At 40.4% G+C, this 27902-nt stretch overlaps 1 protein-coding gene across 8 annotated transcripts in view; it reads right to left on the reverse strand.

Moving 5' to 3' along the window:
• The window catches only part of LOC122552828 (centromere protein F-like), a 105162-nt gene that overhangs the window by 54646 nt on the left and 22614 nt on the right, over positions 1 to 27902 (reverse strand). For all 8 annotated transcript variants that reach the window (XM_043695818.1, XM_043695816.1, XM_043695820.1 and 5 more), the window contains exons 6-11: positions 19537 to 19828; positions 16870 to 17072; positions 12392 to 12517; positions 5494 to 5622; positions 4994 to 5116; positions 1320 to 1455 (exon numbers count right to left, since the gene is read on the reverse strand). In XM_043695818.1, coding sequence (XP_043551753.1) covers positions 1320 to 1455; positions 4994 to 5116; positions 5494 to 5622; positions 12392 to 12517; positions 16870 to 17072; positions 19537 to 19828 — 1009 coding nt within the window. The remainder of the gene's footprint in view (positions 1 to 1319; positions 1456 to 4993; positions 5117 to 5493; positions 5623 to 12391; positions 12518 to 16869; positions 17073 to 19536; positions 19829 to 27902) is intronic.

Raw genomic sequence — 27902 nt, forward strand, 5'->3', positions numbered from 1 at the left:
TGCCATCCTAACTTGGATATATATTGCCATTGTGCCTGGGACAAAATCCTGGAATTATGTCCCGAAAAGCATGGTGGGTCAACCTGCAGCACATGTACTGCAGCAGTTCAAGAAGGCAGGTCACCATCACCTTCTTCAGGGCAACGAGGGATTGGCAATAAATGCTGGCTCGCCAGTGATGCCCAGATCCCACGAATGAATAAAGTAAAATTGCATAATAAGGCACGAGAAAGACTGTTATTGTCGATGATGCTACGCTTGCCCATAGGCTGCAGTGGAGAGGTTCCAAAGGACCTCTAAACCCCATGCAATCATAATAGGAATTTCCATACTTAACACAATTAGTTTTGCTGTAAAAACCCATGAAAAATGTTAAACCTTCTTAAACAATGTGTAACCAGGTTTTTAATGTCATACTAGCTTCATAATTATTGCTAATCATCCCCAGTGATCTGGAGAAATTAAACTTATGTTTAGGGAATGCCAAATTTCTCGACTCTGATTAAAAACTAATTATTTAAAATTTGTGCTTTTCTAAGAATTTTGGTCACATCCATTTTAGTCACTATCCAATACAGTCATGCATTCATTTCCCTTTACAAAAATTTGAATTAAAAGTGAAGTAGTTCTATTGCTTTTTAATTCCCAGTTTGGAAAAGGTGAATACTTCAACCTGAATGTTTGCCTATCTGCTTGCTCATATCACTATTGCAACTCCAGATTTAATCTGGTAAAAGGAGAAACCAATGCCAGAGATCAGTAGGCAGATTGATTCAAGGCCGGTGGCAATGCCCGGCAACAGCCTCGCCACTTAAACTGACTTACACCATGCCCTACATTGTCATTTCTGGTTTGTAGCCTTTAACTGCTTTTGCTGCCTTTTTGCTGTTTCTTTACTTCATTTAAATTGAGTCTATATCTGGCTCTTCAAATTTAAGATCTGTTCTCACTAATATGTTGATCTCAAGTTTTATTACCTTACCTGCTTTGTCTTTTCACCAACTCTTCTTAAAGACAGAAGGATTATGAGGCCAACCAGGTTCAAGGCACTCAGTTGGCTTTTCATGTAAAAATTATAGATCAGGAGCGTAGTCCACCCTTATTATTTGCTTACATATGGGAACATAATTTTCATTTACCACATTTTCATTTGGCACACTTCTTCTTAGATTGCTAAACCAGTGATATCTATCCCCTACAACACACCAGATTTTAAAGGAACTGTTTTTAAAAATTGGTTCAATTATATGAAATTATAGCAGTTAACCAGTTTTGCTAATATTTGCATATTCTATAAAGATATTGGTTAAAGAGTTTACTTTTCATCTCTTCCCCAAAATTCCAAGAGCGATTAAAATCCTGTTTGGTCTTCTTTAATTCATCTTCCAGTTGGTGAATTTGTGTAGAATTCTGATTAAGCTTGTTGCTCAGGCAGTTTCTTTCTTCCTGAATACTCTGTAATTAGAAAATTGTTTGCAAAATTTGATTCTACTTAAATTGATAATGTGAATAAATAGCTAAATTTAAAAATGTGAAGTGTGTAAAAGAATATGGTCACTGATAACTGTTACTATTCAGTTTCTCCCAAAGGAAATAAAAGTAAAAAAAGTAAGACCTCTAGCTTCTACCATGCCTAATTCATTTGCCACTCAAACCACCACCAATAGGTCATTTCTAAACTCAAACACTCTAATGCTCTTCGGTGACCTTTTTGAGGTTTGTTAAGGTTATTGTACAATGAGAGGATTAATTAGCAACATTGTGGTGCAAGATCCTTTGGGGAATACTGACCATAATAAGGTAGAATTCTTCAGTAAGATCAAGAGAGACACAATTAAAGCTGAGATTAGGGTCCTAACTTTGATGCTATGACGCATGCATTGGCTAGGATAAGCTAGCCAAGGATACTTAAAGGGTTGACACTGTGGATAGGCAATATCAGACATTTAAAGAACACATGGATGAACTTCAACAAATGTACATCCCTGTCTGGCGTAAGAGTAAAACTGGCAAGATAGCTCGACCATGGCTAATAAGGGAAATCAGGGATATAGTGTTAAAGCTAGAGTAAGGAGCAAATCGGAGGACTGGGAGAAATTTAAAATTCAGCAGAGGAGGATAAAGGGGTTAATTTGGAAGAGGAACAATAGAATATGAAAGTAAGCTCGCAGAAGACATAAAAACTGACTACAAAAGCTTTGAAAGATACGTTAAGTGAAAAAGACTGGCAAATCTGTTAGAAACAGGTGAATTCATAATAGACAACAAAGAGATGGCATACCAGTTGAACAAATACTTTGGATCTGTCTTCACGAAGGAGGAGACAAATAACATTTTAGAAATGCTAGGGGACAGAAAATCAAGTATGAAGGAGGAACTTAAAGAAATCCTTATTAGTCAGGAAATGCTTTGGGGAAACTGAAGGGATTAAAACCTGATAAGTCCCCAAAGCCTGATGCTCTCCATCCTAGAGTACTTAAGGAAGTGAACCTAGAAATAGCAGACACATTGGTGACCATTTTCCAGCATTCTATAGACTCTGGAAGAGTTCCAATGGACTAGAGGGTAGCTAATGTAACCCCACATTTTAAAAAAGGAGGAAGAGAGAAAACAGGGAATTATTGGCTGGTTAGCCTGATATCAATGGTGGGGAAAATTCTGGAGTCAATTATGAAGGATGTAATAACTGAGCATTTGGTGACAGAAAAGCTCCAAATGAGCATGGATTCACTAAAGGGAAATCATGCTTGATAAATCATTTTTGAGGATGTGACCAGTAGAGTGGACATGGGTAAATCAGTAAGTTTTGAGTATCCAGACTTTCGAAATGTTTTTGACAAGGTTCCACACAAGAGGTCAGTCAGAAAAATGAATGGTCATAGCATCTGAGGTAACGTTTGGACATGGATAATGAACTGGTTGGCAGACAGGAAGCAGAGAGTTAGAGTGGCAGTCAGTGACGAATGGAATATTGCAGGGTTCGGTCTAGGACCCTAGCTCTTCACAATATACTTGAATGATTTGGACGAAGGAATTGAATTCAATATCTCCAAATTTGCAGATGACACTAAGCTAAGTGGCAGTGTATGCTTAAGGAGGATGTTAAGAGGCTGCAGGGTGACTTGGACACGCTGGCTGAGTGGGCAAGTAGTTATATAATGTGGATAAATGTGAGGTTAGCTATTTCAGTCAGAAAAATCGGAAAGCAGATTACTTGAATGGTGGGGTTTAGAGAAAGGCAAGATGCAAGAAGTCTTGGTTGTCACGGTGCAACAGTCGCTGAAGGTTGGCTTGCAAATGCAGTAGGCAGAGAGAAAGGCTAATAGCATGGTGGCCTTCATAGCAAGAGGATTTGGATATAGCAGTAGGGATGTCTTGCTGCAGTTATACAGGATTGAGGCCACACATTGGGAATTGTGTGCAGGTTTGATCTTCTATTCTTAGGAAAGACATTCTTGCTATTGAGGAAGTCCAGTGAAGCTTCATCAGACTGATTCCCAGGATGGCAGGATTGAAATATGAAGAAAGATTAGATCAACAGGCCTTGTATTTGTTGGAATGTAGAAGAATGAGAGGGGATCTATAGAAATATATTAAATCCTGATGGGACTGGACAGGTTAGATGCAGGGAGAATGTTCCTGATGTTGGGGAAGTTCAGAACCACGGGTCACAGTTTAAGAATAGAGTAAGCCATTCAGGATGGAGATGAGGAAGAATTTCTTCATTCACAGAGTTGTGAACCAATAGAATTCTCTACCACAGAAATCTGTTGGGGCCAATTTGTTAGATATATTTAAGAGGGAGCTGGATGTGTTCCTAAAGGGTTCAAGGAGTATGGGGAAAAGTAGGAATGTGATACTGAAATTGCATGATCATATTGAATGCTAGTTTAGGCTCAAAGGCCAAATGGCCTACTCCTGCACCCAGTTTCTATGAAATCATCAGGTGCCCAGATAAGGTCAATGATAGGGTGGGGAGATCAAAACTAGGAGGCATATTTTTAAGGTGAGAGGAGAAAGATTTAAAAATGACATAAGCAACAATTTTTTTTTAGACAGAGTAATGAGTGTGCGAAACTGCCAGAGAATGTGCTGAATGTATGTACAGTTACAACATTTAAAAGACATTTGAATAAGTTCATGAATAATAAAGGTTTGGTGAGATATGGGCCAAGAGCAGGCAGGTGGGACTAGTTTTTTTGGGAACATGGTCAGTGTGGACTGGTTGGACTAAAGGATCTGTATCCATGCTATATGATCTATGACTCTACTCTTATAAGATACCTATTCTTCACTTTGAAGTTTTGGCTCATCCAAAATGCAGCATTTTGCATCAATTACCCCGGCCCTCCATACCTTACATTAGTTCTCTCGCCCTATCGTTGCTCAAAATTTTAAATGTTAACCTTATATAGAATTATCTCTTCATTTCTTCACAACCTCCAAGCCTGACAACTCCCCCACTTGCACAACCAAATGCTCTGTTCCTGACTTAGTCTCTTGTGCAGTATCTCTCCTTTTCTGCCTACCCCTGTAGCTGCCTAGGCATTGAGGTAAAACTATAAGAAAGCAAATGCTAGAAATCTGACACAAAAAATGAGACGACTGGAGAATCTCAGCAGGTCTGGCAGCATCTGTGGAGAGAAAATACAGTTAAAATTTCAAATCCAGTTGAGGCTGCCATCCTTTAAGCATTATACTTTCTAAAGTCCTTTTGGTTCAGAGTAATTTTTCCTCAAGTCTCAGTGATATACCTAGAGTGTTTTCTGCCCCAAGACTCTGTTTAATAGCAAGTTACCGTTGATATGACAGGTATATTGAATATCAATGATATAGTCTGCCTCATTCTTTGAATGCTGTCTCGCTTCTATATACAAAACAGTGTAAGAACATTCATTGAGAAAAGGGAAGTGCACACTCATTTAATAAACTAAAATGCCAAGCAGAATTGTTCATTCTTTCAAAAAAGTTTGAATTCCTTAATAAATCTTACTTCGAGTTTTTTTTTCAAGTCATTTTCCTTTGTCTGATTTTCCTTTAGCATTTGGTTAGACAGAGATAATTGTTGCTTGATTTCATCCAGTTCTCTTTCTAGTTTTTGTTTGTGTGCTGTTACCTGTAATTAAAATTTCAAATGTAAAAACCTTTCAATCACTTTTTATCCTTAAGTAAAATGAAAATATTTGATAAGATCAGTTTTCCTAATTTGAAAGTAATTAAACCTTATCGAATGGACATTATAATGAATGGACTGTAAATCCCAGTTCTCAAACACCTTGTGCACCAAAATGAGAAATTTGCATATAGTTTGAATCATAGCTCACATTGCTTTTGAAGCATAACAGAGGAATTCAATATCCAGACATTGTTAGAGTTACTGCTTAAAAAATTGAGCAAACGAGTCTAAATTTGTCATTAAGTGCATTCATTCAGATAGTTCAACACTGCAAGTTGTACACATTAGATACATGAGTTGAGTCCAAAATTACATACTTTATCACTCTCCAACTGTAGAGCACTATAATCATTTTTGGCTTGCTGTAACTCCTGGTTCAGCTTATTTTTCATTTGGCTGAATTGTTGATCCAGGCTCTGCAGGGAGTGTTGTTGATGAGAAAGCTCCTTTGAAAGATATAAAATTTAGAGATTAAGTATACACATATGTATAAAGGAGCCCTGGCAAAGCTGGAACTTTGGGAATTAGGGTGAAATCTCTTCATTCATTGAAATCATATCTAGTACAAAGGAAGAGTGTTGTGGTTGTTGGAGGTCAATTATCTCAAGCGCAAAATATCACTGAAGCAGTTGGTAGTGAGACTTGAACAGATGTTCCAGCCTAAAGGTAGAGACACTGCCACTGTGCCACAAGAGCCCAATGTACTTCTTAAGTTAGATACTTTCTATTCAAACTCTTTGGAAATATTGTTACACACCTCTGGAGCAGATGGGATTTGAACCTGGGTCTCCTGGCTTAGAGGTAGGGGCACTATCATTGCATCCCAAGACTGTCAGACCCAATGATTTTCAGTTGCCTCATTAATCATTTTCCATCCACCATAAGATCAGAGGTGGGCATGCTTGTTGATGATAGCACAATGTTCAGATACTGAAGTAGCCCACGTCAAACTGCAGGAAAACTGGACAACATCCAGGCTTGGACTCTTAAGTGGCAGGTAATATTCATGCTGCAAAAGTGCAAGGCATTGACCATCTCCAACATGAGAGAATATAACCATCTCTCCTTAACATTCAATGGCATTAACATATCTTGCGGTTAACATTGATCAGAAACTACACTGGATCTGTCAGATTGATATTACAGCTACAAGAGCAGATCAGAGACTGAAAATTAAGCAATGAATAATGAACTTCCTGACTCTCTTCAAACCCTGCCGAGGCATGAGTCAGGAGTTTCACTGAATGATCTCCACTTGCCTGATTAAGTGCAGCTCCAACCACACCTTTGAAGGTCAGCAACACCGAGGAGAAAACAACCTGCTTGACTGGCACTCCATTTAGGACCTTCAACATTCATTCCCTCCACCACTGACATAAACTAGCAGCAAAGTGTAGCATCTCCAAGATGCGCTGAACTAATTCAAAAAGACTCCTTCAACAGCACATTCCAAATCTCTGATCTGGATTGCCTAGAGTTACATGGGAACACCACTATCTGAAAGTTTCTTTCCAAGGCACATACCACCCTAACTTGGCCCAGTCCTTTACTGTCACTGGGACAAAATCTGGAAGCTTATAGTGCCTACATCATATGGAAAGCAGAATTTCAAGAAGGCAGCTCACCACCATCTTATCAAGGACAAAGCCAGAATTTGTTGTCTGTTGGCCACCACCCTTGAGAAGGTCATGTCTATTTTTAAACCATAACAATCACCCAAACATATTACAGGTCACTGAATAATACATATCCTTTTTTGCAAGATTTGTGAAGGTTTGTAGCTCAGGTTGAGGTTTAGGGTGTAGGTTTGCTCACTGAGCTGTAGGTTTGATATCCAGACGTTTCATTATCTGGCTAGGTAACATCATCAGTGGCGACCTCCAAGTGAAGCGAAGCTGTTGTCTCCTGCTTTCTATTTTGTTTATATCTTGCTCCTGGATGGGGTTCCTGGGATTTGTGGTGATGTCATTCCCTGTTCATTTTCTGAGGGGTTGATAGATGGCATCTAGATCTATGTGCTTGTTTATTGCGTTGTGGTTGGAGTGCCAGGCCTCTAGGAATTCTCTGGCATGTCTTTGCTTAGCCTGTCCCAGGATAGATGTGTTGTCCCAGTCGAAATGGTGGTTTTTTTCATCCGTGTGTAGGGCTACGAAGGAAAGGGGGTTGTGTCTTTTTGTGGCTAGCTGGTGTTCATGTATCCTGGTGGCTATCTTTCTTCCTGTTTGTCCTATGTAGTGTTTGTGACATTCCTTGCATGAAATTTTATAGATGACGTTGGTTTTGTCCTTGGGTTGTACTGGGTTTTTTAAGTTTGTTAGTTTTTGTTTGAGAGTCTTGGTGAGTTTGTGTGCTACTAGGATTCTGAGGGGTCTCAGTAGTCTGGCTGTCATTTCTGAAACTTCTTTGATATATGGTAAGGTGGTTAGGGTTTCTGGCTGTGTTTTGTCTGCTTGTTGTGGTTTGTTCTTGAGGAATCTGCGCACTGTGTTTTTTGAGTATCCATTCTTCTTGAATACGTCGTATAGGTGGATATCAAACCTACAGCTCAGCGAGCAAACCTACACCCTAAATCTCAACCTGAGCTACAAACCCACAAACCTTGCAAAAACCTATGGGCGCAACACGCTACAACTGGCCCGAAGATGGGAAAGGAATCCGAGAGAGTTCTACCTGCGAACAACTGTACTTCCTGCATGAATGTTTAAGAAAACAGGTACTGCCAAAATGTTTCCAATATAAACCGCCGATAAAAACACCTCAAGCCAGAAATTTAACAGAACAAAACGGCCACAGAATGCTCCGAGAACTAATCAATGACGCCCACCACAGACTCCGAAAATACAACCGGGAAATTGCGTGCCAAAAACCGTTATTCAAACAAGCAACAACTCAAGAATGGACAGATGCGGTAGAATGAGCCATAAACACCAAACAACGACAAACACAGATAAAGAAAAATCGGGACCTGAAGAAAAAACTTGACAAGCTCACAAAAAAGGACAAAACCGATAACACAGGGGCATGGATAAAGAACGTATCAGACCGGACCCTATCAGACACAGAAGAAGCGGTATACTAGTCAAAGGATTAAATTTCAATTACCGAGACGCTGACAAGAAGGATTTCCTAGCGGCATTAGAAACCACATTGAAGGACAACAATCTCATGGAAGAAACACAACAACCTATCAGACAGACAGTTACACCTACTCTGAGCCGAAAAAGGGAAGGAAACAAACTGAACACACAAGAAAAGAAAGCCCTAGAAAACCTCAAAAAAGACAAAAACATTGTTATATTACCTGCAGACAAAGGTCGGCTCACAGTCATCCTGAACAGAGCTAAAAATCACACAACACCAGGTTATAGTCCAACAGGTTTAATTGGAAGCACACTAGCTTTCGGAGCGACGCTCCTTCATCAGGTGATTGTCGCTCCGAAAGCTAGTGTGCTTCCAATTAAACCTGTTGGACTATAACCTGGTGTTGTGTGATTTTTAACTTTGTACACCCCAGTCCAACACTGGTATCTCCAAACCAAATAAACCTGTTGGACTATAACCTGGTGTTAGGTGATTTTTAACTTTGAACACCCCAGTCCAACACCGGCATCTCCAAATCATCCAGAACAGAAGGGACTACATCGAGAAAGCCAATGCACTACTCGTAGACACCAAGACCTACCAAAGGGTGGCGCTAGACTCAACCCCATAATTAGGAAACAAAATTACATATCTCCTAAGAAAATTAGACAATTCCGGACAATTAAACAAGACGAAATTCCAGAAAATGAAACCCGACAGGACCAACACCCCACGATTCTACAGACTACCCAAAATCCATAAACCAGGAACCCCTCCCCCAGACCTATAGTGTCACTATCCGGAACACCTACTTACAGACTGGCCAAAGAACTACACGCAAGACTGAAATACCTAGTAGAAGAGTCACAGCACTCCATCCACTCCACCCACGAATTCCTAAAAAACACCAAAATAGAGGAAGACGAAGCAATGATCTCATTCGACGTAACAGCACTATTCACCTCCATCAACATCGACCTAGCAAAGGAAAAACTCGCCACACTTTTAGAACAGACCATCACACACAGACCAACCACCATCAATCACATTACCAACGAAAACATCATGAAGCTAGTGGACCTGTGCCTCACCACCCACTTCACTTTCAACAACATAGTCTACAAACAAATCAACGGCACAGCCATGGGATCTCCGCTATCAGGATTCATAGCAAAAGCGGTAATGCAAAGGTTAGAACAAACAGCCCTACCAATCATCAAACCAAAAATGAACAAACAGCCCTACCAATCATCAAACCAAAAATCTGGGTTCGCTACGTAGATGACACCTTTGCCATCACAAAACGAAACAAGATAGAAGAGACATTTAACATCATCAACAACACCCTCACAGGCATAAAGTTCACCAAGGAGGAAGAAACTGACAACAAACTCGCATTTCTGGATGTCACCGTAGAAAGAAAGGACAAGGGAGAATTACAAACCTGCATATACAGAAAACTGACAAACACTGACCAAATACTCAACTACACCAGCAACCACCCCAACACACACAAACGAAGCTGTATCAGAACACTATTCCAACGAGCCACCACACACTGCAGCACAGACGAACTTCGAAAAACAGAGAACCACCTATACGACGTATTCAAGAAGAACGGATACTCAAAAACACAGTGCGCAGATTCCTCAAGAACAAACCACAACAAGCAGACAAAACACAGCCAGAAACCCTAACCACCTTACCATATATCAAAGAAGTTTCAGAAATGACAGCCAGACTACTGAGACCCCTCAGAATCCGAGTAGCACACAAACCCACCAAGACTCTCAAACAAAAACTAACAAACTTAAAAAACCCAGTACAACCCAAGGACAAAACCAACGTCATCTATAAAATTCCATGCAAGGAATGTCACAAACACTACATAGGACAAACAGGAAGAAAGTTAGCCACCAGGATACATGAACACCAGCTAGCCACAAAAAGACACAACCCCCTCTCCTTCGTAGCCCTACACACGGATGAAAAAACCCACCATTTCGACTGGGACAACACATCTATCCTGGGACAGGCTAAGCAAAGACATGCCAGAGAATTCCTAGAGGCCTGGCACTCCAACCACAACGCCATAAACAAGCATATAGATCTAGAGGTCATCTATCAACCCCTCAGAAAATGAACATGAAATGACATCACCACAAATCCCAGGAACCCCATCCAGGAGAAAGATATAAATAGAAAGCAGGAGACAACAGCTTCGCTTTACTTGGAGGTCGCCACTGATGACGTTACCTAGCCAGGTAATGAAACGTCTGGATATATCCTTTTTGCTTGAGGGAGAAAATAGCACAAACCAAAAAGCAATGGGAATTAATGGAGCGGTCTGAGAGTGAAGAGAAGCAGCACCCACCTGCATGTTTTGTTCTGCAATGAGGAAATAATGATGGCCACTTTGAGAAGATACATTGCTGAGAACCATTGTTTCCCCACTTCCTCTCAATTCTAGAAACTCGTCCTGCTCTGTCCACTCTCCAGTCATGCTCAATGCCAGATGAAGCTCCATTAGGTTATTCATGCCTCGAATTTTGTGTATTAGTGATTAAGTCAAGATATACTTCAGTTTTGACACACCACTCTAAAGTATTGAAGTTTTAAACAATTACGGAAAAGCAGCCAAAACTCAGACATTGCATTAGCAGCGAGAAGAATTCATCCTTTGTTAGAGACAAAAAAGTTGCAGATGCTGGAATCAAAGGTAGACATGCAGGAGGCTGGAAGAACACTGCAAGTCAGGCAGCATCAGGAGGTGGAGAAGTCAACATTTTGGGTGTAGCCCTTCTTCAGGACCATCCAGAACAAAAGATCCAGCAACTAATTATCAACTGGTTGCTGATCCCTTTGGATAACATTTGGGTGGGGTGGGTTTACAAGAGAAGATTTTGTAAATTCAATGGTATGAAGGGACATATGATGCTAAGGAAGCACACACACTGCAGTGTGGAACTAAAAAATGGCACTAATGTCAAAGCATCATTACACAATGATGGATGTTACAAATTTGCCTGTTTTATGTGCTCCCAGTTGTTTTTAGTTTGCCTGTACACACACCTTTGTAATTGCACGGTCCAGTGCACTTTCTATTCAAACTAAGCCTGTATGAAAACATGATCTTGACAATTGAGGAGATCCACAAAAATAGGTGCTAATGGAGCCCTTTTTGACCCTTGATCTCAGCGTAATGGCTAACTTTTACGGATCATTCTAGTCCTGCCGCATTCGGCTAGAAAGTCAGCAATGAGCACACACACCATACAGTTGGCTGTACTTTAGCAATTGATGATCAGAATCAGCATTAATTGCTATACCATAAGACTTCTGCTCTATCTTGAGGGTAAGTCTTGCTTCAGAGAGCTGGAAGGGTGTTAAACTCTGTAGTTCCAGCAGCATCACAAAACAACAGTGGCCACTGCTGGGACTACAGGCAGAAACAATGAAGAGGAGCTTGGATTGATAGGTCAATCCAGGCTCTCGCTAGGGCCAGGAAAGCAGTTGCTGGCAAAGAGGGTGGAGGGCCATGATGAGCGGTCAGATGGACCAAGCAAAAGAAGAAACATAATCTGGAGATGGAGCAGCATTGCCTCTGATGAGCATAGTGCTGGACCAATCCCATTGCAGGTAAAATGGCGGTACAGGCAGGATGTGGACTATTAGTTGCCCATTTAAAAACCTCAAAAGCTCCAAGTATGTTCTAGCTGCCACTTCTCTCCCGTCCCTCACAAAATATCAGACAACTTAGGAGTAGGTAGCAGGAAGGTCACGCACTGGATTTTACAGCATTCAAACCCACGAATTGATGCATGTAGCATCCAAACCATTCATATATTTAGGATGCGATACATGTAGAAACATAAATAAAGTGATAGAGATGTACAGCACAAATAAAGGCCTTTGGCTACCCTAACTTTGGCATCATTAATCAAGTCAGGTTGGTAGATGTGGAAAAGCCTGAAGAAATTCATCCCCATGAGTGAACTCCAAGCCACACATATCAGATACAATAGTATATGGAAATTGCATACATACTATCAACTGTTTTGTCTTCAAACTACAATGCAAAGTTTTACTTTAGCGGGTGTTGATTTCAAATAATGCTGAGAGCATTGTTATCACCTGTTGGAAATCCTTTTCCTTATCTTTTAACTTCTGTTCCATGTTGCGTCGTGTACTTTCAGCATTTTGTCTGTGACAACTCAATTCATCAGATACCTGCTTCAGCTTTTGTTCAACCATCAGACACTAACAAAATCAGAAACAAATATGGATGTGACTTTTATATTCTGGAATGGATTCTAGTACCAATACAAGCAAGAGCAAATAATTTAAGAAATGTTTAGATTATGGAATATAATGCATAAAATGTGAAATTGAGGTTTCTTATTTGATTTTATGCTACTTATACCTACAAAGATAGACAAGTTGATTTCGCAAAAGTTCTCACAGTTAGAGCTTATATCTTGATCAAATCAGGACATGGAATATTTTGCCTTTTGATTAAATAAATCCTCTGTTCTTAGCTGAAGATGGTGGCTGGAATCTTTCTGAGTGGAGGTGGGCTAGCAAAAATAAATAACATGTAATGCAGGTGAAAAACACCATATCTCTCCCCCACCCTGAATTTGTACTTGCAGAGTTACATTTTACTTTGCTCAAAAACTGCATGAATCCATGCAAGATTCTGTAAATCCATTTTTTAGATTAGAATCAGTCTGACCGTTGTGGCACAGACAGTCTCACACAGGGCAGCTCCCACCTTCAATACATTATCTGGGCAAACATGACATCAATTGTTAAAGTTCACTTGAGAATGTAACTTTTTTAAAAAAAGGTTTTGCGATTTTCATATGAAAGAACTGAAACCAACATGGTCATTCTAAAAGATGAGAGACTTATCAAACAATCCAGGTCTTTTTTCAATATATAACTTCAGTTACATCACACTGTAAACTTTTGCGATAAATTCTGTGTCTTACAGTCTTATTCTCCACAACCACCTGATGAAGGAGTAGCGCTCCGAAAGCCAGTGCTTCCAAATGAACCTGTTAGACTATAACCTAGTGTTGTGTGATTTTTAACTTTGAAGCAAATAAGCATGACAGATAAGAAGGAGAAAAGCTAACTTGGTAAGATGGGAATAAAATTGAAAAGATAAACTAAAAACAAATACAAAAAGATAAAACAATAAAGAGTAATGTTTAAAACTGATTAATAGTTCAGTAGCTACCTGAAATAACAACAGAAAATGCTGAAAGCACTCAGCCAGTCAGACAGCATCTGTGCAGAGAGAAACAAAGATTTTTGTTTAGATTAATAACCTCTTAGAGTACTGATTCTCAGCTCCAGGACATCTCTGCAGGACCTCCTTAGGAGTGACCTAAACCCAAGCATCCACAGCTTCTTCATCAATGACCTTCCCTCCATCATAAGGTCAGAATGGAGATGTTCACTGATGATTACACAATGCTCAGCACCATTTGTGACTTCTCAGATACTGTTGCAGCCTATGTTCAAATGTAACAAGATCTGGACAATATGCAGGCTTGGGCAGACAAGTAGCAAGTAACATTTGCGCCACACAAATGCCACGCTATGACCATTATCAATAGGAGACAATCCAACCATCACCTTCTGACATTCAATGATGTAACCATCACTAAAATCTATACTAACAATAGCCTGGGAATTAATCGTTGACCATAAACTCAAATGGATTCATCACATAAACACAATGGCTACAAGACCAGACCAGAGGCTAGGAATACTGCGGCAAGTAACTAATCTTCTGATTCCCAAAAGCCTGTTCTTCACCCACAAGGCACAAGACAGGAATGTGATGTAATACTCCCCACTTGCCTGGGTGAGTGTAGCTCCAACAACGCTCAAGAAGCTTGACACCATCCAGGACAAAGCAGCCCACTTGATTGGCACTACATCCATAAGCATCCACTTCGTCCACCACTAATGCTCAGTAACATCAGTGTGTATCATCTGCAAGATGCAGTGCAGAAATTCATCAAAGATCCTCAGACAGCACTTTCCAAACCGATGACCACGTTCATCTAGACGGGCAAGGGCAGTATATACATAGTCGAGCGTGTGTTACTGGAAAAGCACAGCAGGTCAGGCAGCATCCAAGGAGCAGGAGAATCGACGTTTCGGGCAGGAGCCCTTCCTCTGGAATGGGCTTGGGGAGTACAGTGAGAGAGAGATTCAGTGAGATCTTTGTTGAGATAGGAGGAGAACTTCTTAAAGGTAGGCATCCTTGGAAGAGGCTTTACGGTCAGGTTAAAATCAACTAGGAGAAAGGGAAGTCTGCAGATGCTGGATATCAGAGTCGAGAGTGTGTTGCTAGAAAAGCTTAGCACATCAGGCAGCATCCAAGGAGCAGGAGAAACGACGTTTTGGGCTGGAGTCCTTCATCAGGAATGATTCTTGATGCCTTTCCAGCAACACCTTCTCGACTCTGATCTCCAGCATCTGCAGACCTCACTTTCTCCCAGCATATACATAAGAACACCACTACCTTCAGGTTCCCCTCCTAACTTGTAAACATATCGCTGTTCCTTCACTGCCACTGGGTATAAATCCTGGCATTCTCTCCCTAACAGCATTGAGGTCTACCTACAGCGCACGGAATGCACCAGTTCAAGTAGTCAGCCCATCACTACCTTCTCAAAGGCAACTAGGGACAGGCAATAAATGCTGGCCAGCCAGTGATGCCCACATCCCATAAATCACTACGAAAAAAGACAAAGATTCCATACCTGAATTAATTATTTCTCTCTTCACAGATGCTGGCTGACATGCTAAATATTTCCAGCATTTTCTAATATGATTTCAAATTTCAAACATCCACAGTACTTTACTAGTTTTTAAAATCAGGAGAAATATATTCCACTAAAAATCAACAAACTAACCAGTAACAATATTCTATGGATGAATAAAGACAAAATGAAACTAAGAAAAACACGTTGGGAAATATGATGTATTTATACATTTAATACTTTTTGCAATAAAAACTTTGATTTTGCTGTTCTAACTCGAGAGTAATTGTCTCAAACAAATGAACTGCATACTGAAATGACATAGTTTTAAAGAATTCATCCGCTTGTTGCAGTCAAACATCAAGTGGTAAAAGGGCAAAACTAGTCTTCCCCTTCTCACCTGGTTATAACAGGATACACTCAGGAATCACTAAAGTAAGCAAATCAGCTTTAGTAGGTTCATGAGGTAAAGCAACCAAGCACTGGGAAAAAAATTCGCGAAAAAAACTGAAAAGTCAGGGAAGTTAAACTTGAATTCAGGAAAACTTGGAATGCTATATACTGTTCAGGTAATCTTATTATAAAAATGCAAAAGCAGTAGAATCATTGTGTAAAAAGAAAAGTTTAAAAAGTTAATACCAGAATTGGTAAGAGTGAGTACAGGAGTTGGAAGGTCATGTTGCGGCTGTACGGGACATTAGTTAGGCCAGTGTTGGAATATTGTGTGCAATTCTGGTCTCCTTCCTATTGGAAAGATATTGTGAAACTTGAAAGGGTTCAGAAAAGATTTACAAGGATGTTGCCAGGGTTGGAGGATTTGAGCTATAGGGAGAGATTGAATAGGCTGGGGCTGTTTTCCCTGGAGCGTCAGAGGCTGAGGGGTGACCTTATAAAGATTTATAAAATGATGAAGGGCATGGATAGGATAAATAGACAAATTATTTTCCCTAAGGTGAGCCAACACATATCCAGAGGGCATAGGTTTAGGTTGAGAGGGGAAAGATAATAAAAGAGACCTAAGAGACCCCAACTCTTTCATACAGAGCGTGGTACGTATGTGGAATGAGCTGCCAGAGGAAGTGGTGGAGGCTAGTACAATTTCAACATTTAAAAAGCATCTGGATGGTTATATGAATAGGAAGGGTTTGGAGGGATATGGGCCAGGTGCTGCCAGTTGGGACTAGATTGGGTTGGGATTTCTGGATGGCATGGACGAGTTGGACCAAAGGGTCTGTTTCCATGTTGTAGGTCTTTATAAATCTATAAAAACAGATGAGGAGTGACCTGACAGAGATCATTAATATAATAAAAAGGTTTGATCGGGTAGAAAGAGAAAATGTTTCTAATGCTGAAGAGGTAGAAAACTAGAGATCAGAAGTACAAGATAATCACTAATAAATACCACAGGGAATTAAGATCCTTCTTTACTCAGAATGGGAAGAATGTGGAATACAATACTACAAAGAGCATTTTAGGGAAATATAATTGATTCATTGGAGGGATAGCTAGATAATCTTGTAACAAGAATGAAACTTCCTGATATAGTTAGGAGGAGGAGGATGGGACAAGATTCATGCGAGCATGAATGCTGCCATGGGCCAGCTGGATCAAATGCTTGTTCAGTGTAGTACATTCAATGCAACATTCTCATAAGATAAACATAAAAATGGAAAATTATTCAATGTCAAACAAGTAGTGTACATGAAAGAATAATGTATAGTTATTGATTTTAAAAACTGAATAAAATTAAACGAATTAGCTACATTATAATCATTCTAATTAAAATGACAAATTAGCTTAAAAGTGAATTAATGGATCTTACTGTACCTTTGTACTGGCTTGTTCACACTGTGCAGTTACCTTGGTCAATTCATCTCTGGACTTACTGAGTTTTTGTTCTTTCTCTGAAAGATCTACTTTAGCTTTATCAAACTGGAATTGGATTTCATGAAGTTTATTCAGATGATTTTTGATTTCTTTCTCCTGAGTTTTAAGTCGAAATTCCAGATCAGAAACTTTAGTTTGCAGGTCTTCAAAACAAAAAGTGCACACCTTTCATCAACTCTACAAATTAAGTATAACTGCAGTCCAACAATTAATCATTTATTCTGCTTGAAACATTTCAACACTTAAAACTATTTTATTCAAGAGCAATATTACAGCTAGTACTAAAACACTTCAGAAAACACAGGGGCATCAGTAGGGTGTACAATAATAGAATGCAGTATATCTCAGGCTATTAGATCCAAAATTTATATTCAATTTATTATTCTAGCTTGTTGTTCTGATGTGTAAGTCATTATTTTGTAATTGTTCTACAAATGACAAATTTCTGTCAGTCAATACTTTTCACCTTTCAAACAAGTATAGGTAATTCAATAAAATGAACCATTGTTGAATTTACTAATTTGACGTCATGTTTTATATGGAATTAGAAATTTAAATAAAAATATTGACAACATTGCGATTTTTAAACTGCTGGCTCATCAGTTATGCTTTCATCCTTATTTTAATAAGTGGCCAACTGTTTGGTAAATGGAAGTATAATGTGGGAAAATGTAAAATCGTCAATTTTGTATAAAAAAAGCATATTATCAAAATGATGACAGATTGCAGAGCTCTGAGATACAGATGACTCTGGGTGTCCTACTGCTTACACCACAGAAAGCTAAAGTGGAAGAAAGCAAATAATTAGGGAAGCTAATGGAATGTTATTTATCATGAGTGGAATTGAATAGAAAAGTAGGGAGGGTACGCTTCAGTTATGGAGCACTGATGAGACAACATCTGAGCATTGTGTGCAGTATTGATCACCTTATTTAAGATAGGATGTAAGTATGTTGGAAGCAGTTCAGTGGAACCTTACTCAACTAATACATATTTTTGTCTTGTGAGGAAAGGTTTGGACAGGCTAGGCTGTATCCTCTGGAGTTTATAAGAGGAAGAGATGACTTAATTGAAGTAAGAGATCCTGAAGGATTTTGACAGGATAGATGTTGAGAGGATGTGACAGAATCTAGAACTATGGATTGTTGTTTAAAAATTAGGGGTTGTGCATGTAAAGAGATGAGGCAAAATATTTTCTCACAAAGGCCCATGTGTTTTTGGAACTTACTCTCTGAAAAGGTAATGAAACATTGACGTTTCAGTATTTTAAAGGTATAAGTAGATAAGCTTATTGCAAGTAAGGGGGCGGAATGGAATCAGATGTTGGTCAATATTCCGACTTATGGTTAAAATCAAATCAGCCATGATCTAATTAAATAATGGAGCAGGTTTGAGGGCTGAATGACTTACTCCTGCTCCTTATTCATAACATACATTGATAAGACCACATAGTTAAATTTAAAACTGGCCAATAATATGACAGCTTCGTGACTAATTTAAGGACTTAGCCAGTGAAATTTTCTCATTGTTATTGAAATCCGTTTTTCTCTGTAAAAATATGGACCATCCACTCTTGCACTGATAGCAAAACACTAACAGTTCGAAATGACTGTCAAATTGTGGAACAGAAAATTTAAATCATCATCCAGAAGCTGAAAATCATTAACTAAATCAAGTAAGGCACAATGTTAATATTAATTTCAAAAAGAATTAGGATTTCTGAACAAATACGTTGTGGCTGGCATAAAGATGAAGAAAGGTTGAAAAACATGTCAAGATGAATGACAGGAGTATATAGCAGTCCCAACACAAGATGATGTGGTCACTATGGATCATCATGAGGCCCTAGTGTATTTGAGTCAAGAGAAGACAATGCTACATAAATAACACAAACATAAAAATGTTGACTTTGCATTACTATGTAGTACACCAGGAAACGAAAAAAGTACAAACGGTAACGTACTATAACCTGTAAAGAAAACATAAGAATTTCTTATATGCTCAATTAGTTGATTTACTCTAATTCAGGGCAATTAATTTAATGATTTTTAAAAATGCCATGGGATAATCAGAAAGATATAGATTTATAATCGGTGTAAAGATTAAATTGCAGAAAATATATATTATTTATCAAATAAAGGATTCTTAGGATTGGATGAACTCCTCTTCAATCTTTCGGAGTCTTCATTTAAACCCTGTTATAAATGTCTTCTACAAAATGAATTTGAGTAATCCACATCTTAGTGGATGCAAAGATATAGTACAAATTGATACTAGTTTGGATGTAGTGAATACTTAACTGTGTGAAAGGTAAAAAGATTTACTCTTATGCAGTACAGAGATCAGTTCTAAAAGTTGAATTCAGGGTGCATTACTTAGAATAAAGAATGTTAACTATAAGTAAGAAATTGAAGAACACTGCATCAAAGATTAGAATGATCAAAGTGAGATGGACAAATTGAGAAGTATATTTAGTGAAATGGGTATAATATTTGTTTGCACACTACTTGTGATCCTCATGCTTTATAGAATTATAAAATTGTTTATGAAAGCAATTTCTCTCAAAATGGTTAGTTATGAGTAATTACTTTTGGATCACTACAATACCTTGATTTTGTAATTTCAGTTGGTCCTCCTGCTTAGAGGTGTCCACACTGTTATTAATCCAGCTTGTTGAGTGTGTAGTCTTTTGCAGTGATTTGGGACAATGCGTCAAGGGAGTTTCTTCTTGGTCCCATTGAAAATTCATGGCAATACCCTTCTTCATTGGGGTTTCTAGTGAATGAGAGGTTTGGTGACTTGGAGTTTGTTCTTGTTGCCATGGAAATACAAAAGAGGATCGCTGATGTGCCATATTCCGATGGCCAGTGGTGCTTTGAGGCTGCGTCTGGTTAGACAACTGAAAAATGGGAAAAAAAATTCAATTCAGAAAGGAGTTCTCTAACAAGTGCTCTACTTTTAAATATGTTTGTTAATCTGAAACTGAGAACACTCCTATTGCTGTATGGATTTTAATTTATAGTCAGCATAGATATAAACCAGATTACAAAAGCAGGAAAGTGTATTCATTCATTGTACAATCCAGGTCATCAGGAAAGTGTCTTGCTACATTAGAGATGAGAACTATCAAGAACTACCACAATATTACTCAGCATTTATATGAAATTTCTAAAATGGACTATATTGCAAAGTGCTTCAAAAAGGTATAACAAAAAAAATTGCCACCAAACCAAAGAAAATTAAGGGGGAGGAGCTAAAGCATTGTTAAAGAGCTGAATTTTAACAAGGATCCTAAAGGAGCATAGGGATGTGGAAAGGCTGAGAGCTCAGAGACAGAATTGCAGAGCATGGAGCCTAAGTATCTGAACACAGAGCTGCCAGTGGACGGAAAGGACAGGAGGTTTTCAAACTAGGTTTAGTAGAATGAACTGTAGAATCAATTGTATGATTGGCGTATCGTACAGAAATACAATAGTTTAGCAATGAGGGCATTGAAAGATGAGAACAAACAAATATCCAATATAAATGTCCTATCTTGGTATTTTTTGCCGGATCCTGCAGGGTACTCACCTTACTAATGTCTTTGTTGTGTCAGTCATTTGAACCATTTGACTTGGTCACTAGACCAATAATCATTACCACATTCTGCCAACACCTTGCCCCTGAGTGAAGCCTCCCCTCCAAACAAGGCTTTTGAGAAACTGCTTGCCAAATCACTACAGTGTTGGTGTGGCTTTTAACCACCAACTTATACTTTAGTCTCACTTCTCCTACTCCATTGGCTCTATCCCCTGTTGAACAAGTCACCATTCCTCCCTTTAAAACCATGGTTTCTTCCCTCACTTTAAGCCCCAACAAATGTATCTCACTAAATTATACTCCAAATTCCACCTTCCCATCCTCAAAAACTCATTACTGCTCCTCTGAATTCACTGCCTCCACCATCCCCACAGTCCATACAAAAGGTCTCTTTCATACAAGTCCTTCTACCCATTCTTACTGTCAGCCTCTTAAAATTACCCAGTGTCCATTTCCATCATCTCAAATTAATGTAGCATCTCCAAATGCTTCATTGTCACTTTTGGCAGCCACAACCCTAACTCCATTACCGGGCCAACCTAAAATTACTGTCAGTGTTTCCAGTCAGCTGTGGATGCATGCAACTGCACACTCAGAGGGTCCTATGTAAGATGCTGTGGATGCAGTGTATACAAAATTGAAAAGTACCATGCATTAATACTAAGAAACCAAGTACAATGAAAACATTTAGAGGGAACATTGCTTTCAGCTGTATTTTTCATCTCAACTTTCTAGCTTTTGGCTCTCCAATTTCCCCAACACGCAATTGTTTTTTCTATTCATTCATGGGACATGGGCATTTCTGGTTAGCCAGCATCCCTAATTGCCCTTGAGAAGGTGGTGCTGACCTGCCTTCTTGAACCACTGCAGTCTACATGCTGTAGGTTGAGCTACAATGTCCTTACGGAGGGAATTCCGGGATTTTTACCTAGCAACAGTGAAAAATGGAGATATATTTCCAAGTCAGAATGTTCAGAGGCTTGGAGGGGAACTTCCAGGTGGTGGTATTCTCATTTATATGCAACGCTTGTCCTACTAAATGAAATCGCTTGTGGGATTGGAAAGTGCTGTCTAAGAAACATTGGTAAAGTTCTACAGTCCATCTTGTAGATAGCACACACCGCTGTTAGCGAGCATCAGAAATTTATGCTTGTGGATGTGATGCCAATCATCAGGCTGTTTTGACCAGCATGGTGTCAAGCTATTTCAATGTTGTTGGAGCTGCACTCATCCAGGAAAGTGGGGAGTATAACTTCACATTTCTGGTAAATGATATACAGGCTTTGGAGAGACAGGATGCGAGTTATTCACTGCAGTATTACTCACTGTCCCGACCTGCTTTTGCAGCTGCTGTATTTATGTGGCAAGTCTAGTCGAGTTTCTAGTCAACAGTAACAACAAAGTTGTTGATATTGGGGAGTCAGTGACGGTAACGCAACTGCATGTCAAGATGCAGTGATTGGATTATCTTTTATTGGAGATGGTCATTAGCATTCATGTCACACAAAAGCACTGGTCAGCCCAAGCCTGGATATTGTTCAGATATTGTTGCTTTTGAACATGGACTGCTACAGTATCTGAAGAGTAACAAATGGTGCTGAAATTTATGCAATCAGCAATCATCGCATTTTCTGACTTTATAATGGTGGGAAGTCGCTGATGAAGCAGCTGAAAATGGTTTAGACCTAGGACACTACCCCAAGGAATTCCTGCAAAGATGTCGTGGACCTGGGATGACTGACTTCCAACAATCACAATCATCTTCCCATGTGCCAGGTACGACTCAAACTAGTACAGAGTTTCAGCAGATCAGAGCTGAAAATGTGTTGCTGGAAAAGCGCAGCAGGTCAGGCAGCATCCAGGGAACAGGAGAATCGACGTTTCGGGCATAAGCCCTTCTTCATGCCCGAAACGTCGATTCTCCTGTTCCCTGGATGCTGCCTGACCTGCTGCGCTTTTCCAGCAACACATTTTCAGCCCTAGTACAGAGTTTGCCTTCTGATAACCATCGATTCCAGTTTTGCTCGGTCTACTTGGATGCCATTCTGGGTCAAATGTGGGCTTGACATCAAGGATGGTTAATCTCATCTCACTTCTGGAATTCAGCTCTTTTAGACCATGTTTGAACCAAGGCTGTAATGAGGTCAGAAGCTGAGCGTCAAAAAACAGGTTATTGCTGAGTAGGTGTTGCTTGATGGCACTGCTGATGACATCATTTTACGACGATTGAGAGTACACTAACCAGACAATGGTTGGCCAGGTTGATTATGCCCGGCTTTTTGCGTACAGCACACACCTAGGCAATTTTCCACAGTGTTAGGTAGATGCCAGTGTTGTATCTGTACTGGAAGAGCTTGGCTATGAGAGCAGTTCTGGAGCAGAAGTCTCCAGTACTATTGCCCAAATCTCATCAGGGCCTCTGCTGTCTGGAATAATGTTGAGGACACCCAAGACAAATCCTTCCCAACTGTATACAACTGTGCCACCATCTCTGCTGGGTCTGTCCCGCCTGTGGGACAGAACATATCCAGGGGTAGTGGTGACTGGGACATTGTCTGTAAGGTATGATCCCATGCCAATTTAGTAAGGGGAACTTTGCAGAGCAGACAGAGCTATTTCTGTCATTGTCTTTTCCAGTGGTCCTTCCGGGTTCAATCCGTCGTTGAGATTTTATAAAGATTGATACAACTGAGTGGTTTGCTAGGCAACTTCAGAGGGAAGTTGAGAGTCAACCGTATTCTAGTAATTCTGGAATGACATGTAATCCAGTCTAAGTGAGGGTGGCAGATTTCCTTGCCGGAAGGGAATTTTTCATGCTTTTCATGATCACCAATATATTAATTCCAACCTTTTCTTTACCGAATTCAAACCCAGATCCCCAGAACTTTAGCGGAGTTTCTGGATTAATAGTTTAGCAATAATAGGGCTATCGCCTCCGTATACAATAATCAACATGTAGCCACTCTCTGGTGAGAGAAGCTAGCTAGGTGGCTTCAGAACACATGTGACAGGTGACCATCCCCCCACATTGAAAGATATTACCACAAGGTGCAAAGAACAATAGGAAAACTTGAGCTTTAACACCAAAGGAATCGGAGAGTTCAAAAGGTATATGAGAGAGAAATTGAAGACAGGTGTGAAAGGCTTTCTATAATAGGGTAGCAATGGCAGTTTGTAAAGGAACGAGGAGTGGTAGATAGGACACAGACTGCTTGAAATGACTGTTAACATGGAGATTATGAAGGAACATTGGATTGTCAGCAGCTAAATGGAAACAGGGTCAAAGGATCAATAGGTTTGATGCAACAAACTAGGTGAGGAAGACAGAATGAAAACTAGAGACAAGGTTTCAGGCTGCAAGCAGACAAGGGAGAGGAAAGCAGCAGATGGGCTTGAAGACAGTTTCAGACCTGGTCTAAGAAGTTCTTGATCTCCTAAACTTGTTAGGGATAAGGTAAGACTTATAACAGTTGATAGATGAAACATGAATTTATTTTTAAAATTTGGAATGCCAGTGATTTTATAGTAACATATCAAACCTTGCCTTACTTTATTTTCCAGACAATTATATCTGTAATGATCAAACTCCATGCTTTTACAATTCCAGATGAAGATGCTACCTGTGAGAAGTGCTTGATTGGAGCTCATTAATAGAATTCATGACTATGGTGAAATTTGTGGCACAGGCAGGTGCAAAGTCTGGCAAGGTCTACCTTTGTTATTGGGAGCATCGTTTATGGGTAGGGCTTCATGGGGGGTGAACAGCAACAATTTTTCATTCCTGTCTAGCACAAAAGTAAACTGGGAAAGGTAGCCAAACTATGGTTTACCAGAGAAATTAGAGATAGTGTTAGATCCAATGAAGAAATATATAAATGGTCCAGAGAAAACAAAAATTTGAGGAATGGGAGCATGAATTTACAATAGGGAAGTTATACTTGACATCGTCAAAGAATTCCAGTAGATTTAGCTATTAGAATTGATGGAAGCGGAGAAAGTGGAGATCATTTGGGCGGCCCGGTGGCACAGTGGTTAGCACTGCTGCCTCACAGCGCCAGAGACCCGGGTTCAATTCCCGCCTCGGGCGACTGTCTGTGTGGAGTTTGCACGTTCTCCCAGTGTCTGCGTGGGTTTCCTCCGGGTGCTCCGGTTTCCTCCCACAATCCAAAGATGTGCAGGTAAGGTGAATTGGCCATGCTAAATTGCCCGTAGTGTTAGGTAAGGGGTAAATGTAGGGGTATGGGTGGGTTGCGCTTCGGCGGGTCGGTGTGGACTTGTTGGGCCGAAGGGCCTGTTTCCACACTGTAATGTAAATGTTTATTTGCAAATTTTACTCTTACACAAGACTGTGCAAAATTGTTTTTTTATTTATTCATTTTATGGGATGTGGGTATCGCTGGCTGGCCAGCATTTATTGCCCACGCTTAGTTGCCCTTGAAAAGATGGTGGCGAGCTGCCTTCTTGAACCGCTGCAGTCCACCTACTGCAGGTTGATCCACAATGCCATCATGGAGGGAATTCCAGGATTTTGAACCCAGTGACAGTGCAGGAATGGCAATGTATTCCCAAGTCAGATGGTGAGTGGCTTGGAGGGGAACTTGCAGATGATGGTGGAGTTCTCATACATCTACTGCTTTTGTCCATCTACATGGAAATGTTATGTGCTTAGAAGGTGGTATCTGAGGTTCCTTGGCAAATTTCTGCAGTGCATCTTGCAGATGGTATTCACTGGTGTTGTTGAGAGTTGGTGGTGCAGGGAATAGATGCGGTGCTAATCAAGCAGGCTGTTTTGTGCTGGATGGTGTCAAGCTTCTTGAGCATTGTCATGGCTCTCACTCCTGCCTTGTGCCTTATAGATGACAAGCTTTAGGGAGTCAGGAGGTGTGTTACTCGCCACAGTGTTCCTAATCTCTGACTTGCTCTTGTCGCCAATGCATTTATGTGGCGAGTCCAGTTTTGTTTCTCATCAATGATAACGCCCAGGGTGTTAAAGTAGGGGATTCAGAGATGGTAACACTATTGAATGTCAAAGGGCTCTTAGATCGTCTCTTGCTGGTGATGGTCAAACTCTGGCATTTGTGGTGTGGCACACATGTTACTTGCCACTTGTCAGCCCAAGCCTGGATATTGTCCAGATCTTGTTGCATTTGGATACAGACTGCTTCAGTGTCTGAGGAGATGCGAATGGTGCTGAACATTGTTCACTGATGATTGCACAACCCCACTTCTGAACCTTATAATAATGGGAAGGCCATTAATAAAAAGTAGCTGAAGAACTCCTGCAAAGATGTCCTGGAGCTGAAATGACTGACCTCCACCACCACAACCATCTTCCCATGTACCAGAAATGTTTTCCCCCGATATCTGTTCATTCCAGTTTTACTAGGGCTCAGTCATGCCACATTCAGTCGAATGTATCCTTGATGTCAAGGACTGTTATTTTCACTCCACCTTTGAAATATAGCTCTTTTGTCCATGTTTGAAAGAAAGCAGTTTTGAAGTCAGGAGCAGAGTAGCCCTAGCAGACCCTGGGGGTCACTGAGCACATTATTGCTGAGAAGGTGCTGTTCAATAGCACTGTTGATGGCACCTTCTTTCACTTTACTGGTGATCGACAGTAGACTGGTGGGGCTGTAATTGGCTGGTTTGTCCTGCTTTCTATGTACAGGACATACTAGGGAAAAATTCCACATTGTCAGGTAAATACCAGTTTTTTAACTGTACTGCAACAGCTTGGCTAGGGGAGCTGCAAGTTCTGGAGCACAAATCTTCAGCAGTAATGCCAGAATGTTGTCGGGGCCCGTAGCCTTTGCAGTATCCAGTACCTCCAAACATTTCTTGATATCACAGGGAGTGAACTGAATTGGCTGAAGACTGGTATCTGTAATGCTGAGGATCAATACAGGAGGCCAAGATGGATCATCTACTCAGCATTTTTTGGCTGTAGATTGCTACGAGATCTACACCCTTAACTTTTGCACTGACATACTGGGCTCTTCCATCATTGAGAACAGGTATATTTGTGGAGCCTCTTCCTTCAATGAGTTGTTTGATCATCCACTACCATTCACAACCAGATGTGGTACCACTGCAGAATTTAAATCTTATCTGCTGGTTGTGGGATCTCTTAGCTCTGTCCCTCACTTGCTGCTTATGCTGTTTGGCATGGAAGTGGTCCTATTTAGTGGCTTCATCAGGTTGACACTTCATCTTCAGGTATATCTGGTGCTGCTCCTGGCATGCTCTCCTGCACTCGCCATTGATCCAGGGTTAATCCCCTCACTTGATGGTAATAGTCGAGCGGGGGGATATACCAGGCCATGAGGTTACAGATTATATTGAAGTACAGTTCCACTGCTGTTGTTTGCCCAGAGAGCCTCATGGATGCCCCATCTTGAGTTGCTAAATCTGTTCAAAGTCTGTCCCATTTATTGTGCCTTCATTGTGCCACACAACACAATGAAGGCAGGACTTCATCTCCACAAGGAATGTGTGATACAGTCATAGACAGATGCATCTGCGCCTGGCAGATTCTTGACCTCATCCTTACCAATGCTTTTCCCTCTTGTTGGGTCCCTCACCACCTGCTGCAGACCCAGTCGAGTAAGTATGTCATTTAGGATTCGACCAGGTCAAATGGTAGCACTGCTGGTAAGACACTCTTAGCGGTGGACAATAAAATCCCCCACCTGGAGTACATCTTGTGCCTTTGCCATCCTCAGTGCTTCTAAGTGTTGTTCAACATGGACTAGTGATTCATCAGTTGAGGGAGGAGGGTACGTGGTAATCAGCAGGTGGTATCTTTACTCATCATTAGAGTGGTCCTGGAAAAGCACAGCAGGTCAGGTAGCATCAGAGGAGCAGGAAAATCGACGTTTCAGGCAAAAGCCCTTCATCAGCCCGTTTGCCTGAAACATCAATTTTCCTGCTCCTCAGATGCTATCAGACCAGCTGTGCTTTTCCAGCACCACTCTAACCTCATGTAAAGAGTAAAAGAGGGGGAGGTGTGGCATTGCTTGTCAAAGATAGTATTACAGCTGTGGAAAGGATGATGGATGAAGACTCGCCATCTGAGGTTAGGAATAGGAAAGGTGAGCTCACCCTGTTAGGAGTCTTTTACAGGCCTCCTAATAGTCCTAGAATCGTAGAAGAAAGGATTGCGAGGATGATTCAAGAGAAGAGTGAAAGTAATAGGGTGGTTGTTATGGGGGACTTTAACTTTCCTGATATTGATTGGGAAAGCTATAGCTCAAGTTCGTTAGATAGGTCAGTATTTGTCCAATGAGTGCAGGAGGGTTTCCTGACACAATACGTAGATAGGCCGACAAGAGGTGAGGCCATACTGGATTTGGTTCTGGGTAACAAACCAGGCCAGGTGTTAGAATTAGAAGTAG

The sequence above is a fragment of the Chiloscyllium plagiosum genome, chromosome 9 (genome assembly GCF_004010195.1).
Source record: "Chiloscyllium plagiosum isolate BGI_BamShark_2017 chromosome 9, ASM401019v2, whole genome shotgun sequence".
NCBI lineage: Eukaryota > Metazoa > Chordata > Chondrichthyes > Orectolobiformes > Hemiscylliidae > Chiloscyllium > Chiloscyllium plagiosum.